The following is an 18,832-nucleotide window of genomic DNA, read 5'->3' as shown; positions in this document are numbered from 1 at the left end:
CAGAAATCACTTTTTTTTCTATTTTGAATTTGCACACCACACACACACCACACATTTTTTTTTTTATATATTTTATACATATTTAAATTAATTGAAATCGAGCGTTAAATATGTATATATATGTACGTGATTAGAATTATACGGTTTGTCTTCCTCCTTTTTTTTTTCTTTTTCTTTCTCACGTAATTTTAATATATATTATATCGTATTATTATTTTATTTATTTTGTATTATTGTTTTATAATTAACGATCATTGAAAATAGAAACCTTTTTTTTTTTTTTATAATTACATTTGTTTCAACTTGAAATTCGAAATTCGAGAATTTAAATTGTTGATTTATTCGTAATAATAATTGAAAATTTTACGAATTAAACATAAAAATGAATGATTAAAAATAAAAGATATTTCATATAGGAATGAATTCATTCTCGGTGCACTGATATTAATATTAAAATTCATTGAAACAAGATACGAATATTGTTTTTTTTTTTTTTTTTTTTTTTTTTTTTGAAAATATACCAAAGTATATAAATATAATCGAAAATAAATGAAAATTATTTTGAAAAATAAGAACAATGTATGATTATTAGTTTGATGGTGGTTTACGTAGATCATGCGACCTAAAAAAAAGAAAAATCGACTTCTGATAATAGAGAGAGAGAGAGAGAGAGAGAGGAGAGAGAGAGAGAGAGAGAAAGATAGATAAGAAGAAACGTTCGATAATATACCTAAATCAATGATGAGTGAATATCATAAAGGAAAAAAAAAATAAAAAAAAAAGAGTAACTAAAATAAGAAAAAAGAAAAAAAAACAAAGAGGAATAAATTTTCCTTAGATTCTTAGTTTCTTAATTATTCTTCAAGAAATAATAAATAAAATCTTGGATTACGAGGAAATAATAACTTGACGAATAAAAAAACGTTAATAATTAACACATTCAAATTAAAATATCACAAATTTTCATATATATATATATATACATATATTATATTGAATTAAATATTTTATTTAAAACCTACACAAAAATGTTTAAATAAAATAATTATTAAAATTTAATTAAATATAATAAATATATATACATTACATTAAATTGGATTGTTAAATTAATTGGATAAGATAATGAAATTAATTAATAAATATACAATTAAATATGCATTAACAATAGTAATAATAATAATAATAATAATAATAATAATATAATAATTATGAAAGTAAGAAAATAAGTAAGTATATATATATATATATAAAAAAAAAAATAAATAAAATAAAATAAAAGAAAAGGAAAGAAAGGAGACTCACCGTTTTGGATGACAAGCAGTCGTCGTTTAAATAAATATGATGGGTCTCCCATCTGCGTAAAAATTTAATAAACATTATTTTCCTGACGAGTGTCCTATCGTCGTGATCGAAATAATAAACTTGTACGTCTCCTTCTTCCAATAGTTTAAATCTAGGACCATAACCGGCTAATGGTTCGGGTCTACCGATGGTATAAATGTCTTCTAAAAGTCTTTCTAAAATATTACAAGAACGGGGAGGGTCATCGGGTGGTACTTTGGGTGGCGTTAAACTTAAAGTAACCGGGCAAGAATTAATCATCGATTCAACTTCCATGGAATTATCGTCGAGCACGGAATAACACGGTGTCACTGAATTGTCATCGTCGAATAATCGATCACGAGGAGTGTTATTATCGGTGCTTGCCGATTCGCAACTGGATGATCTAGTTGTCGTTGTAGTAGTAGAACAACAAGAAACAACACCTGCCATTACACCACTGGTAACTTTAGCCGAACTCGTACCAGTTGTTTTATTATTATCCTGTCTTATTGCGGTGCAACCGTTAACCGAAAGAAATTGATAATACGGTACGGTACTGGTCGATGTTAAAACAACTTTCGAAGCAGCTGCAGGACTGGATGGCAACGAGGAAGCTTCTTCGGTTTCAGCGTTATCTTCTTCCTCGTATTCCTCCTCCTCCTCCTCCTCCTCCTCGTCTTCTTCTACTTCCTCCTCCTCCTCTTCTTCTTCTTCTTCTTCTTCTTCTTCTTCCTCGTCATCGTCATCATCATCATCATCATCATCGTCATCATCTTCTTCTTCCTCCTCCTCGCTAGCGTCGAATCCATTTTCCATAGAAATTAAATCATCGCTAGTCGAACGATTGGTAACATTTATAGGAGACAAAAGTGATACTCTGGAAGATGAAACTTCAGCTGTACTCGTTGTTGCTGTTGTTGCACCAACACCACCATCACCACCACCATCGCTACTATTATTAACATTCCTTTCTTCTTCTTCTTCCTCTTCTTCTTCTTCTTCAGTTTCGTTCAAATATCTGCTGGTATTTAAATCATTCCTAGTTTCAACAGAACCAATACCACCAACACCGACACCCGTACCACCACCAGTAGCGGCAGGTGACAACGATGAAGATGACGAAGTTGACGTTGACGATGACAATTCTGTGTTACTCGTATTATTACTAATATTATTGGCAGTTAAGTTACCATTGGCTGACGATGAAGGCGACGAACAACTGGTCGATGATGTCGAAGCTGAGGAATCCTTGATCAAACTGATACCATTTAAATGTACGGTAACACCACCACCACCGGCAACCGATGATGTCGAGGTATCCTTTGGTCCAGGTGACAACGGATCAACTTCTAAATAATCTATCCTAATTCCAGGTAAAGTATCCGTGCTGCTACCTGCCGATATCGATGATGGTTCTTCCTGATCGATATATTTGATCGACGAAGAACCCGAGCCTTCCTCGCTCGTCGTAGTTGCTTCCGATCCTCTTCTTTTACTCGATGATGTTTTTTTATTTTTCTTACTTTTTGGATTTAACAACAGCAGGGACGATGACGATGACGATGAGGATGAGGATGACGACGACTCTGGATTTATATTTCGAGAAGATGTCGTCGTTCTCGTAAACGGACTCGGAAAACCAAACATTATTTCTTATTTCTTCTTTTGTTAGTCTTTTGTTTTTCTTTCTTTCTTTTTCCTTTACTTTCAACGCTTTTATTTAATTGTTTCTACACTTTGGAGATTATTATTATTATTATTGGATATTTTTAACACTTCTTTTATTTTCTTTTTCTTTTCTTTTCTTTTCAAAAGAAGAATAATCCTCTTTTGACCGATCACCGTATAATATTTTAATTTATACTCTCGTGTTTTTGTTCTTTTCTTTTCTTCTTCTTCTTTTTTTTTTCTTCTTCTTCTTCTTTTTACGATATTATTACAACACGCCCGGATGATGATGATGATGAGGATGACGATGATGATGATGATGATGATGATGATGAACGATCATTATTTTTGTCTTTTTTCTTTTTTTTTGGCTTCAAACATAACGGAAAGACGAGAATTTTTGTCTAACGCGTTGAAACCAATCGCGTTTAAACATTTCGCTATTATTTTTTATCTTTCCCCGTTTTTAATTTAGATTTTTATTCTTGGTTAAGTTTTCTTTTTTTCTTTTTTTTGATATCGAAAATAATTCAAACGATAGAATTGAAAACGGGGGAGGACCCAAGGTAAGATCGGGATGACTGGAATTATATCAAAAATGGGGGGGGAACCAATTCAATTCGAACACAATTATCTTGCAAACGTTCTTCCGATCAAATTTTCACTTCTTCTTCTTCTTCTTCTTCTTCTTATTCGCTTAATTCTTCTTATTTATTCTTCTTCTGCTTTTCAAATATGGTAAGAAAAATCCTGCAAACAAACAACAAAATTGAAAAAACAAATATAAGAGAGAGATAGAGAAAGAGAACAAAGTTAACAAATTAAATAAAAATATTTGTTTAACGCTAGATTTACGAATTGAGCTAATTTGACTCATTCACAAAAAAAATAATTACTATATAATTATTTTTTAAAAACATACATAAATATTAATTCATTCTCTCTACTCAACAGCCCCCTTCATTCAAACAATCTTTGTAATTCATTAAAAAATAATTAACAAAATATCCGTAAATCTAGTGTTAAACGTTAGAAAATGAAACATATATGAACTATAAATTTGTACATGTGTATGCAAATATATGTGTATGTGTATGTGTGTGTGTATTTCATTTAAAGGAGACGTCGTGACGCTCGACAGCAAATATCGATTATATCGCAAGAGTCGCTCCCTCTTGTCGACTTATACACTTTATTTTACTTTCAATTATTATTATTATTATTATTATTATTATTATTATTATTATTATTATTTCCTTGTTTCCTACTTCTATAAATATAATAAAATAATTAATAGTAATAAGTAATTTTCATATATAAATACAATAATATATTAATATATATTATAAATATAATAATATTAATTTTTTATATCCCTCAATAACTCATCAATCATCAATTAAAAACAGAAGAAAAGTATTGACAAGAAAATCTTTTTTTTTGTTTTCTTTCTTTCTTTCTTTCTTCTTATTTTTTTTTCTTTTTTATTTCTCTCTCTCTCTCTCTTTTTGTTTTTTTCTTGTCTTCTCTAATAATAAATCTTTCTTCGAGATTGGACCTTCCTCTTCGAAAGGACGACGAACTCTCGACGACGTTGAACTCGACAATGGCGAACTCTCGAGAAGTATGTGTGTGTGTGTGTATGTGCGCGCGTGTTCTTTAAGAGAAATGAAACGAGCAGGCGCTCTTCTTCTCCTTTCTTATCCCTTCCCCATCCCCCATTTTCTGTTTATTTTAACACTAATAATATATACGTAAAGAAATAACCCTATCATATATTCTATACGCTAATATTTTTCTAAACAATTTGTTTTTTTTCTTTTTAATACACAATATATATGAGACAAGAGGTTAGTTTTTTTTTTCTAAAAATAACTCTGATTAACTATTTCTTCTTTTTTTTTCCTCTCTCTTTCATATTTATTAAACGTAGATGTAGAATAAACTAATTCGCGATACCTCGAGATGCGGAATTATTAATTAATAAACTTTTAATTTGAATGTATATATTTAATCAACGGTCGCCATTTTATAACCGCCATTATATAACCGCCATTTTGATGATCAAAGTCGTCGAAAATAATGGCGACTATTATTTCGTAGAAATGAATTATAATTACTTACTTTATAAATAAATTACTAATGTGTGTGTGTTTGTTTTTAAAAAATATAACAAATTAATTACTACGCTTAATACATAATATTTTTCTTAAATACTTTTTAATACGTAAGATAATAGGATAAAAGTGTCGCTTTTTTTTTTTAAATAATTCTAATTAAACGAACTATTTTTATACTTCATTTATTTTTTACATCGTCTTAATTCGATCAAAAAATCATTTAACTATAATCATACTAATCAATTTTTAATGGGGGAAAAAAAATTCAAATTTGATAAAAGTATACTTTCACGTATAACCCCAATGGTGATTACTTTCTGATGAAATAATAACGAATAAATTGCAAGTTTTTTCTCGTTAAAGAAAAGAAAAATATGAAAATTTAATTTAATTTTTTGATTGAACATAGACGACCATTTCTTTGCAATTATTGTTCAAATTTTTAATAAATTGTTTAAATAGATATAATCCCTAATTATACTAAATAATACACACACAACTCTCGGATCATTTAATTTTCCAATTTACATATGACAAAACACAATTAAGGGTTGATGTCCAAATTCTCGCAGTGATTTCAAATCACTGTGCCAAAAATTCTAATAAAAGCGACATTTTTATCTGCGACCACAAAAAACATACACACACACACACACACACACATGCACACAAGCAACACAAAAGGAACGATCTTACTCTATAGGAAAAAAAAAACAAAACAAAAAATAAAAAGAAATAGAAAATAAAATAGTGTAAAAAAAAAAGTAGTGAGGGGTGGAGAAGGTATCCTACTTCCATTTAGGAAGTGAGTATAACCGCCCGATTAATAATCCTATCGATAATACCATTATCTCCTATACGACAGAATTATAATCACCTATTGTTTCAAACAATTATTATTATTATTATTATTATTATTATTTTTCTCTTATCTTTTCCCCCTTTTTTTTGTTACGTTTAATATTGTTCTTATCGTTAATAATATTGATAGAGAATATTTCAAATGACCATTTTGTAATGTTAAATCATAGAAAAGAAAAATATTCAATATACAAATAACAATTTCATTTGAGATAGAAACGATAATTACAATTTTTTCTTTTTTTTGTTATTCCTATTAGTTCCTTCTCTCTCTCTCTCTCTCTCTTTTAACCACTAGCGCGCGTGTTCCCTCTAAACGATCGATCGTTCTGCTTCTGCTAGCTTCTGCTAACACTTCTGTTATACAGAGAAGAGAAACTAAACTCTCTCTCTTCTCTTCTCTCTTCTCGTGTTTGTTGCGTCAAACGTGGCCGTCGCCACCAAGCTATTGAAACGAACGAACGAAGTGTATGTATTTATAAGCAAGAGAGTTTTTCTTCTTCTTCTTCTAATTCTTCTTCTTATACTTCATCCTCCTCCTCAACTAAGAGGAGGCACGTTCCCCATTAGCGTTTTTTCTTTGACGTTTAGAAGAACAACCCAAAGAGACACCACTTACACGCTAAGAATAAGAAATTTAGATGACTGACAGACAGACAGAAAAATAATAATAATAATAATAATAATAATAATATGTGTGTGTTGTGTGTGTGTCTCTTTCTCTCTCTATTTCTTTCTTTCTCAATAAATATATATATATATATATAATTAAAACAAAAGATTATTTCACAGAGAAAGAGACATATAAAACAGACACTGTATTGTTTATCGGTTGCTAATCAAATAATTCTTGATAAACATTATTAATTATTTGTTCATTAATATCAATATATTCACTCATTTTCTCTGTACTTTAAAAAACAAATATATTAATTACAATAGAAGCGACACGTTTCGTGCAAATACACAAATATACACATACACATACGCATACAAATGCACGCGCGCACAGAAACACGGACAGATAGATAGATAGATAAATAGATAATTAAACAGAGACAGACAAAACACATAGGACCATTGTAGAATAAATTAGAAAAAAATCATTGAATAAATATATATATATAGATATATATAAATTAAATGGTATAACTGATTAGAAACTCGTATCGAGGGTATTTAAATATTCCCAATGATTATCGATTCAAAATTACAATTAATAACAATAACGATAATAATAATAATAATAATTTTTGATTGAATAATATTCAACACGCTAATCGTGTTTTATGTAACCCTTTGTATTATATATATATATATAAATGTATACGTGTAATTAAAATAATAAAGATAAAAATTTAAATTAGAAAAAAAGAAAAAATATATATATATATCTATATAATTATTTAAATAGAATTAAATAATCACACACACACACACACACACACATATATAAATATATATACACACACGCGAGGGGCACGTTTGACGTCTCTTCTATTTTCTTCTTTCTTTTTTCTCTTTTCTCCGCGTTGGAATAATCTATCCAGGAAGGAACAACGACGAAGAAGATGACGACGAAGACGACAACCACGACGCGTCTACACCGGCGCTGTGACGCGACTGCGAACTGGTAACATCGCACGCGCGTTAATAACTGCGCTGCTCAGGCGTTTAGCTTTGAAAAAGAGAGAGAAAGAGAGAAAGAAAGAAAGAGAGAGAACGAGAGGGAGAGAGAGAGAGAGAGAGAGAAGGAGAGACTATGCGAAACCGCAAACATACTATATTCATATACTACTACTACACTGAACGATATAATTCCAATACTACTTTTCATCTATCATCTCTCCTATCATTTATCATAATCTTTTGTTGTTTTCTATTATATTTCTTTTGCTTCCTCCTTTTATTCCAATTGTTTGTTTATTCCAATATCTTTTTGTCTTATTCTTAATGAAACGTTAAAAGTATCATAAAAAACGTCACTAATGCTTAGTTTAACGATTAAACATGTGTATAAATACTTTGATTTATTTATAGATAATATAAAAATTAAGGATATGTATATATGTATATATTTTGTGGTTGTACATTATTATTAATCTATGTTGCATCGTATCAATGGAATGAATCGATTGAAATTATTCAATACGAACAAACAAATTCGGTGTTATTTGTTACACAAGGTGGAATAATAAGTTTGTCGTTATAAAATCTTGGTATAGATTATACTTTTCTTGAAAAATATTTTCTTTTCCTTTTTTTGGTATGTGTATTTTGTTATATATAAATATATATATATGTGTGTGTGTGTAAGATTCGTGAAAAAGTTTGAAACGTTGAATTGGATTAAGACCCACCGAATCTTTCACTTGCCAGACGACTTGAATTATCTAGAACCTTTTGGTCAATTTTTTCACGAATATTTGGAAGTGGTGGTGTTCAAATCTTCACGTATTATATATAAAATATCTATATTTATGTAAATAGTATTACTAATATATATATATATATATATTGATTGTATCAAAATAGTAAAGGAAAAAACAGTCTGTTAGAATTTATTTATCTTGCGGTAACTTCAATTCATTTCTTCCTGCCGCCATCCAATTTTCTATCTCCTCGACTCTATAAACAAAAAAAAAGTAATGATTTATCTCTTATATAAGATTAAAGATAAATTGACAATGAATTATTTGAAATATTACTCACGTTCTAGGAACTTGCGTTAAATTTTCAACACCGTTCTCTGTAATTAGAACATCATCCTCGATTCTAATACCACCCCAACCACGAAATCTTTCCAATTGTTCCCTTACGATAAACCGTGATTGATTTGGATTGGCTAATGCATCATCGAGCAACTATCGTTGAATTATCATTCAAAATAATAAATGATCACTAAATTTATTGAAACTTCAATAAAAGTGATCAGCTTTTAACTTACGCAATCGATGAAATAACAACCAGGTTCTATCGTTAATACCATGCCAGCAAGTAAAGTACGAGCCATTCTTAATTTTCTTATGCCTGCTAATGTCGAACGTTGGGGATGTCCTGGAAGATAACCGCCAACGTCGTGTACATCCAAACCCATAAGATGTCCAAGGCCGTGAGGTTGAAAGATTTCGTTCAATCCGGATTCTATCATCTCTTTAACATTGCCGATCAACAATCCACCTTCTTTCAATGAAGACAACATCGTTTCGTTAGCTAAAAGATGCATATCTGTCCAAGATACGCCAGGTTTTGCAGCATTCATAACTGCATCTCTTGCTTTCAACACGGCATTGTAAATGAACTTTTGATCGTCTGTGAATTTTCCATTGGCTGGAAAACTGCACGTTATGTCTGCAGCGTATCCGCAATAATTTCCACCCATGTCGAATAAACTATGGTAAATATATATATTCATGTATTATATTGTATTTTATTTATATAATAAATATCATTATTATTATTATTAACAAAAGATAAAGGTTTTGTGTAAAATGTTCTTACCACATATCCCCATCCTTTAGAATTTTACTATTAGGTGCACCGGCGTGTCCGTAATGCAAGATAGATGCGTTGTGTCCCGAACCACAAATGCAAGTATAAGAAACGTGTCTACAACCACCAATGGAATAAATGTAATTCAAAAAGGCTGCTTCCGCTTGAAACTCTCCCAACCCTGGTCTCACCATACGCATTACAGTTTTATGGGCTTCCGAACTGATCTTCACCACATATCTCAATACGTCGATTTCCTTGGCAGTTTTGATTACTCGACTATGCATAAAAAATAAAGAAAATAAAATATAAATAAAGTTAAATAAAATTTTATCATATATATGTATATATATATAATTCATGCACACAACTATGATTAAATCTTTTTCTCATAAATTTTATTATCCGTACAAAATACCATAAGATCTACATTTTTATCAAAAATTGCTGATATCAAAATCCATTTTACAAATTTCATAACGCGTCCTCGGCTGCTTCAAAATGTTTTATCAAATAATTAGACAATTTGTCAGTTTGATCAAGTAATTTTTCTAACGTCGTGTAATCTAAACTCACTACGCGGAAACCTAACTTTCTAATTTGTCTTTTCCTCATTAATTGTGGTCCTATCAAATGCTTTGTACTTCGACAATAATGTTCCGGCAAGTGGATTAAAACTACGGTGTTTAAATTTCTATTTGTTTGTAAATGTAAATTAAAAATTGCACTCGATGTGGACGACGACGAATGTATCAAAATATCGAGCACGTAAAAATTGATGAAAGGTAATTTGTTTAAAAGAACGTTTTTACTTAATTTCTTTTCTTTACCTACTAAATATTCCAATGGTTTATAAATCTGATTAATTATTCTTCTTAAACGTATATCAACGAACAATGATTTTGTTATACCATTCGAATTAACACGACAATTGTGATAATCTTCGCATTCGATGTACATGGAAGCGTCGAATAATATTATCTTGTATAACAAATCTTTGTTAAAAAGATAATGTTTCTTTTTATAAATCTTATCCAAAGAATGAGATTTAACGACTCTTTCCCAAAAGTTTAAAGGATATCTCTCCAAATAAATACTGCTAAATAAAATATCTAAAATCTCGTTTAGTTTCAAGTCTACAAATTTAGCCGATAATAATTCATCTAATATTTGCCAAAATAATGTATTACTATGCGGCGGTTGTACATCTAATAAACCAAATGGCATAAGAATCGGTGCCAATAAGGACACAGGTAATTTATTTCCATACTTAATAAAATATTCACCGCAAGTAGAAACAATGTGTACGTTCCTGACTCTCATAGTACAACAATAATTCATAATAGTGGCTATTAATTGAGGATCTTTAATATGAATACCTTTAGTTTTCATATATTCCTCCAAAGTTAATTCTATTCTATCGTCGATATATTTCTTTGCGTGTAAACTTTGAATAAAATCGATAAGATCTTTTTCATCCGAGGTATTCATACTAACGGATGCCCATTTGCTAGCACTCGTTGAACATCCTAAGAACGATAAATCTTGACGATAACAATTTAAAATTTCTCCTATCTGAGAACCCTTTAATCTCAACCAATGTTCGGAAAGTTTTTTCTCCAGAATAATTCTAACCGTGTTTTTACTTAGATCGAATAAATACAAGAGTTTGAATAAAGGTACTAACAAATCAGCGTTTATTTCTTCCTTTTTATTAGCAATACCGATCCACAATAGATCGATAAGTTCCTGATAACTGGAATCCTTGTAAGAAGATAAAACTTTAAGAACATCTATTAATTGAGATAAAGTAAAGTCCCCATCGGACGCTCTAATTAATGCTTCCGTCGACAAACAATCTCGATAAACATTTTTAGCGGGACTAAATTTGTCTTTTTTCAACGCACAAAGGCCCTCTACTATCGTTTGACTATCTTGACTTTTGACGATCATCTTAACGAGTTGTTTCAAAGCAACATCTCTATTAATGGTATTAATGATAAGCTGTTCTTGTCTTAAAAGCCTGTTATCTTTGAATCTTCTTTGGGCGTTCTCTATTTCAAAAATCTTTTTTAAACCTTGAACGGCAATTCTACAATTAATTTCATCCGCTATTTTGTTTTCTAATAAGGAATATATTCCTTTAGTTGAATTAGACGAGTTCAATCCTTCCAAAATTTCATCTACATTTGTACGCTTAAGACATTCTAAATCTGATGAAAAAAGTATAGCGATTCCCTCTTCCGTTTCTATATCTATCCTCCGTTTAGAAATTTTAGTATCGGCGTCCATCTTCTCAGCGGCTTCTTCACCGTTCCCTTTTGCATATTACTCCAAGTTGCATATTACTCCAATTTTTCTTAAGCGTATCAAAGTATCGAAAATCAAAAGGAGTTGTATTATTCTTACCTTTAAAATTACATACAAGTCCAATATCATTAATCTTTTTCACGATCAAAGGCAGTTCCTGAATGTTCATTCCTTCTTCCAAGAAAATGCTGGTCCGAGTTATAGCTTTCGACGAACTACTATAATCTCTTTTATTTGATTCTAACCTCAATTTTGAAACGAATTCTTTTGAATGTAAAAACCAACGGAAAATATATTTTCCACATGACTGACTTGTAATTATCATCTAAACGAACCACAGATACACAAATTCAATCTTATAAATAAGCTTAATCTATTTTTTTATTAACTAAAACATACTAATGTAATTGTACCATGCATTGTAAATCGCGTTACATTAAAAATAACGACGACGCGTTTGTCTTGAAAAATATAATGTTTTAAATTTTAATACGAGTAAATATTAATTAAATTAATATTTCTAATCGTTAGGATAAAATGTATTTAAAAATAAACACAAGAGATAAATATCAAAACATAACTATATGTCAAAACACTTTGACGCCATATTGAATTTCTTTAAATATCGAAAAATGAAAGCACCAATAGTAATTCTTCGCAGAGGGGACGATTGCGATTGGTCGATCGAATAAATTCGAGAATAATTTATCGGCGGGCTATTCAAAGTTCGATAAAATACAAATTATATAATAAAAATATATTCAATTAACTTACCATTCGCATATTTCCGGATATAACGTGGTATTGTTAATTTTAAATCTGTGAAGTAAATAAAAAAAACAAAAATTAATATAATCGATGAAAAAACTTTAGAGATTATTTTATAAATAAATAAATAAATAAGTTAAAATAAATAAATTAAATTTGCTCACTCTCCTACTCCATCGAAAATAGCTTCTTGAGAGTACAATCCGCTGTCGCTATTTTTACCATACTGAAATGAAAAAGAAAAATGATTATATAATATGTGCAAAAGTAAAAGCAATCTTACATAACTTAACCAAAAAAACAATCATGTGATATTTTAGGATCCTTCTATTTGCCAACCACTATTTATACATTCCACCTTTTCTTTCACTAAACTTTCAGTATTTTTTTACTAAAAATATTATTTATATATAAATACACAATATATAGTATAAATATTTAAAAATTATACTTATATATTCTTTTAATTAATCAGGCATAAATCATATGAATAAAATATTACAAAATTATTTCATTATACGTTAAATAATCCTTACCAAAGTTAACAAAAGAGATGCACCTTTGTCTTTCAATATCTTCTTTATTTCATCCGTATAATAAGTCTCATCGACGCCATAACGTTTTTTAAAATCGTCCAGTGTATGCAATTTTCCTTCCCAGATAGCATATTCTGCAGGTAATCTTGGTACAAATAAAATTGATTTTTCTAATGATAAATCAAGAGCTCCGTAACATCCTGGTTCTTCGACACCAAAAGACCACTGGAAGAAAGATTCCTATGGAAAAAAAATAATCAAATTAAAGAATGAAAAAGTACATAAATATATAAATATATTTTTTAAAGAAATATTTAATTTTTCAATTCAAATTTTACACATACATACATATATATATAAATAACTTTATAAAAGTAATACACATTTTTTATTATAAAATTATATATAAAATTAAATAAAAAAGCTGAATAAAATATTATATTCAGATAAACTATAGATACATTTAAAATAAATATATTTAATTATAAAACTTATCATTAATTTATGATTAAAAATTGACATGCTACTTTCAAAATAAACGATTCATATATATTCCTTTGTTTTGAAAGAATACCGGCCAACGGAAATAGCAGGCATACGCGAGCAAGCAACACACAACAGGTTCCCCCAACGCGTGTCCGAATGTTTTTATGAAAGAGGGTAGGGGATGTAAGAGAAGAATGAAAGCAAGCAAAGTGAATGGCGGGTAGCAAACAAAAAATCTGATGCTTTGGAATATATCAAGGATGAAATTTAACAAATACAAATATGAAACTCATCGGATTTCTCAACAACTTTTGCTAGCTTTCATTATTAATTAAAAATCAAGTCTCAATAAAATATAAACACACGGATACACTGATTGACCATAGGAGGGGTCAGTGTACTCTTAATATATACATATACCATAGAGACAGATGATACACACATACACATACACATATAGGCATGTATCATCATAAGTATATTTCTCAGAAAACCTGTGACTAGTGTTGTACAGATAGGACCAAAAGTTTCTTGAAAAAGTAATTTGAAAAATGTTTTTTTCTTTTCACAAGACTTCATTAAGTTAAATTTCTTTTTTTCCATATTTGTAAGACTACGAATCTAAAAACCAATGGTCTAACATGTGCATTACTTTTAGATAAGCTTATATGTAAATAAAAAGATAAATAAAATATCTGCGTATGTGTATATATATATATATATATATATATATGCAATTTTAAATTTCATTACATAACATTAAGTATATTAGATAATATATTAAATAAAGTTTTATAATATATGAATAGAAAAATATTAAAGATACATTGATTTCATCATTTCATCATAGGGTCAGTTTAGAAAGGATCAACAAGAATGCAAAATATCTGCCTACCTGCCTAAAGGGCCAGTTGGTATCCGTATCGTTAAAAGGGATTTCAATCCCACCTTGAAGAACAACAAAAGTTTGACCAGCTGAAATATCGGTATTTCTTTTCAAACGAGCTATAAGTCTTTCACGGTTTTCTCGAAAAAGAGACATGGGAACTTTGAAGGTATGGTCACCACGTGCGTAAAATGACTCCATGTTGAATCTGAACAAAAGAGAAATATTTCCTTTGTGAATTAGAAGGAAAATATATTTGAATATTATTCTTTGTTTTAGAAAAGAAAAATATTATATTTATATATATATATATATATATATATATATATATAAACGTAATAGATTAATGATGAAACGTGTTCTTAATAATTTCGAACCGTGAGAATGAAACATATCGCATACATTATTTTCTTACAATGATACTTTCTAAAAAGAAAGTAGATCCACATCACACAACGTTTACAATGCTATTACGTTCGTTCGTTACTTCAACTAATTATACTTCGATATTTTATATTTACGGAAGTCGATAAATCGGTTAAAAAATTGTTTATCAATAAATTTATTATAATAAATATAAATAACTTGCAAACTTAATACTATATTTTAATTATCTCCCTCCCCACTCCATTGTAAAATCAATTATTATAATTATTAACTTTATCTTCAAGTTGTATTATCTTTTTTGAAATTCAACCTTTATCAAATACTGAATTTAATTTGAACAAAATTACATTTATAATGCGAAACCTGTATACATATATATATATAACAATGATGAGCAATAATAATCTGATCCTTGAACTTATTTGCATATGTTTTGTCGAAAACAAACATTGTGAAGGTTTTAAACAAAAATAACGTATAATGTTGACTTTTATATATCACCTAATTGATCGTAATGCAACCTGACGTATCTGAATAAATGAAAAATATATTTTGGAAAAATTTTTGACATAATATTTGTTTTGTTCATCACTGTAATACATCTTCTGAATTGCGATGTATTCGATGAATTCGATTGGATCATTGTCCCCATTATGATCGATTAATTCGACGATACCTTTGCGTAAAGAAGAACGAATGAATAATTTTATGACAAAAATGTATTTTCTTCATAAATTTAATTAAACGATATAGAAATATGTAAAGAAACGTTAGGATGGTACGTATACATACGTGCCCGTAGAAACAGATTCGGCCATCTTGGATTCTGCGCAGTAATACAACGACGAACGTATAACTCGTCAAATCAAATATATATTTTTTTTTTACTTTATCTCATTTATATCAATTCTGTCTACATCAAAATATTATTTTTTGGATAAACATTAATACGATAAGGATAAAAAATATTGATCTAAATAAATCGTATATATACGTTCAATTTATATCGTAACTTACCTTACACTAAATAAGACACCGGATTGGCTGAACTATCTAAACTTATTTTTAACCAACCAATCAAAACACATCTGCATACGATCGACGTCATCTGTTGGCTTTTTTTTTCTTTTTTATCTCTTTCTCTCTTATCACAGAGATAAAAAAAATAATAATACTGATATTGTATTTAATCTTTTTTTAACTCAAAATAAACAATAAAATGATTAGATTTTTGAAAAGAAAAAGAAATATTATTAAATATGATATTATGAAAATATCGAATTCTTGAAATATGTATTTCATTTCGTTATCATGAATAAATGCTAAGTCAATGATATTTAAAACCATTCGAAACGATTCTTTATGATATCAAAGTTCAATGATTCATTGAACATCATATTTAGCAATAATTATTTCATACTGTTTACAATGTTATCGATCGCAATATTTTTATAACCGATGCATGCATGTATATGTATGCACACGTATGTACGTGCAGAATGATTTTATAATACAACTAGGTCACATATCTATGTTCGTTATCACGCGTTGAAATCTGTGTCAATATGCAACCAAGGTCAAAAGTTTGTCATTAAAATTCCTCTTATTTACTTTGCCAACGTATAACAAAAAAAAAAAAAATAACGATTCCCCTAATCGATTATTTGTAAAAAAAAAAGAAAAAACCAGAAAAAAAACACATTCTCTCCCTGATATACACAAATCAGTTTTCGAGTTTTTTCTAGATAAAAAAAAAAAAAAGAAAAAAAGAGAGAAAAAAAAGATAAAACGCAAAGAGACAAGTAAAAATGGAATAAAACGAAAAAAAAAGAAGACCGATCGATGTCAAAATATTTATCGCTTTTTTTCAATTTTTTATTCGAAAACAAATCGCGAGGATTAAAATTAGAATAAAATAAAAAGGGTAATGGGGGGGAAAGAGAGAGAAAGAGGAGGAGGAAGAAAAAAAAGAAATAAAAAAATAAAAAGAAATAATAAAAAAAAAATAAAAAAAAAGAACCTTCCGATAATAAAAATAATAATAATAATAAAAATAATAATAATAATAATAAATAAGCTGAACCACGCGCGTAATGATGACAAATAAAGCATAGTGTCACATGATATTTTTATAACGGAGTGTGCAATCAAAATTAAAACTCTAGCTTTCGAAAGTTTTAATAGTCAATGATGAGACGATGATTATGATGTCGTACATACATACATACATACATACATACATACATACATACATACATATATATACATATATATATATATATACGACATTAGATAGAATTTAATCAGATATCACGCACACATATCAACGTGATTAACTAGTAAATGTATACTATTATATGATTACTACTACTGCTTCTAATCAATCGATGATTCAAATTGGCATTGCATACCAAATATGAATACGAAACGAAATGAAACGATACAAATATTTATGTACACATGAAAACGGTAGACAAAACAAAATTTATCGGTTCTTTTTTTTCTCTCTCTCTCACTCACTCACTCACTCTCTCACTTGTCTCTCAATTATTTTCTCTTCATTTATTTTATTTTATTTTATTTTATTTTATTTTATTTTATTTTATTTTTGCAATAGCGGAGACAAAAAAATCTCCGCTATCGTACAACGCGATTTTTTTTTTTATCATTTTCTTTTCTTTTTTTTCTCTCTTCTATATTCGCATTAAACGACGACGAATAATTTTTTCAACGAAATAATAAAGCAAAAGAAACCAAAAAATAGGAGCTTAAATAACCCACTCTGTGTTTTGAAAAACGAAAAAAAGAAGAAGAAGGAAGAAGAAGAAGGAAGAAGAAGTAGAAGTAGAAGAAGTAGAAAGAAAGAAAGAAAGAAAAATTATGAATTGTAGAGCAAAATAAAAATTCATTTATCTAATTGCAATAAGCCTAAATTAAACGCTCGTTACGTGCACGCGTTTTTTTTTCTATCTACCTATCTACCTATCTACCTATCTATCTATCTATCTATCTTTCTTTCTTTCTTTTTAATCACCAACACAACTACATACATGTATATTTAGTATACTATTTTCTTTTAATAACCTAACTAAGGCGATTTCTCATCAAACTAAAGTCGTAAATTATTATTCTTTTCATTAGTGCCTTGTAAGCACCTTAAATATCACACATATTACACTCATCACACATACACACACACACACACACACATCCATACACAATATGTCCAAACAATAGCACACATTTATATTCATATTGATGACAAAGAAGATACAGCTATAAATATCGATTATTTCGCATCAGTTTTCATACAAGAGCTGTTTCCTGTTCAACAATTTCCTTCGACGTCAGAGATATGAATCATCATCATCATTATCATCATCATCATCCAGTACACAAATGGGATTTGCCCAATTACAAATTGATTGCTTCCTCGTGTTTTCTAATATATTTAACAAACTAGAACAAAAAATACAATGCAAATAAAACAACAAGAAATAATAATAATAATAATAATTATAATAATAATAAATTCATGTTACTGGATGTGCACTAAAACATGCACAGCAAAATATAGTATAATATTTTCTTCATTTTTCAATTCTACTTCTTCTCTTCTTCTTCTTCTTCTTCTTCTCCTCCTCCTCCTCCTCCTACTTCTTCTTCTTCTTCTTATAATTATATATTATTATTATCATGATTATTATTATTATTAATTTGTAATATTCATTCATTTATCTATTTATTCGTTTATATGTATTTTTTTTTTTCTAAACATCTCTTCGCACCGCACACACACACACACACACACACACACACACACGCACGCACGCACGCACATATTCAAATTTTTAAATCATACATAATACTCTAAAAAAGGAAATGCAACGGCTTCGGTGATTGAAGCAGCACGATCGTGTTCAAAAAAAAAAAAATAAAAAAAAAAGATCAAAAAGAAAAGAAAAGAAAAGAAAAAAAAAAGAAAATAATTAAAT

At 28.9% G+C, this 18,832-nt stretch overlaps 2 protein-coding genes across 7 annotated transcripts in view; both read right to left on the bottom strand.

Moving 5' to 3' along the window:
• The window catches only part of LOC122515018 (C-Maf-inducing protein-like), a gene marked incomplete at its 3' end in the record, with an annotated part of 13,154 nt that extends 10,110 nt beyond the window's left edge, over positions 1–3,044 (bottom strand). Inside the window, 1 exon segment of the mRNA XM_043632153.1 lies at positions 1,303–3,044. Within this exon segment, the coding sequence (XP_043488088.1) occupies positions 1,303–2,970 (1,668 nt within the window).
• Positions 3,045–3,677: 633 nt separating this feature from the next.
• On the bottom strand, positions 3,678–15,801 carry LOC122515017 (xaa-Pro dipeptidase). 6 transcript variants are annotated; one of them, XM_043632149.1, is made up of 11 exons: positions 15,630–15,726; positions 15,339–15,513; positions 14,460–14,658; positions 13,079–13,318; positions 12,707–12,768; positions 12,549–12,593; positions 9,474–9,743; positions 8,920–9,364; positions 8,685–8,836; positions 7,443–8,600; positions 3,678–3,741 (listed from the first exon to the last, which is right to left on the bottom strand). In XM_043632149.1, the coding sequence occupies exons 2-10, from the start codon at positions 15,437–15,439 to the stop codon at positions 8,534–8,536; spliced, it is 1,581 nt and encodes a 526-aa protein (XP_043488084.1). In that variant the 5' UTR covers positions 15,440–15,513; positions 15,630–15,726; the 3' UTR covers positions 3,678–3,741; positions 7,443–8,533. The 6 variants fall into 6 exon arrangements, with proteins under 6 accessions (XP_043488084.1, XP_043488085.1, XP_043488087.1 ...); XM_043632150.1 differs by having other exon boundaries at positions 8,333–8,600; XM_043632152.1 differs by lacking the exon at positions 15,339–15,513 and having other exon boundaries at positions 15,630–15,801.
• Between the last annotated feature and the right edge of the window lie 3,031 nt (positions 15,802–18,832).

This window comes from Polistes fuscatus, unplaced genomic scaffold (genome assembly GCF_010416935.1).
Source record: "Polistes fuscatus isolate 324 unplaced genomic scaffold, CU_Pfus_HIC Scaffold16, whole genome shotgun sequence".
Taxonomy (NCBI): Eukaryota; Metazoa; Arthropoda; class Insecta; order Hymenoptera; family Vespidae; genus Polistes; species Polistes fuscatus.
Note: the sequence above shows the minus strand (reverse complement) of the source record. Positions and strands in the feature narration are given on the sequence as shown.

Bases quoted from the DNA above. Each gene is read 5' to 3' on its own strand.
- LOC122515017 (XM_043632147.1), bottom strand. The intron at 11,783-11,873 runs GTAAGAATAATA...AATATGCAAAAG, and splicing joins ACTTGTATGTAATTTTAAAG to GGAACGGTGAAGAAGCCGCT.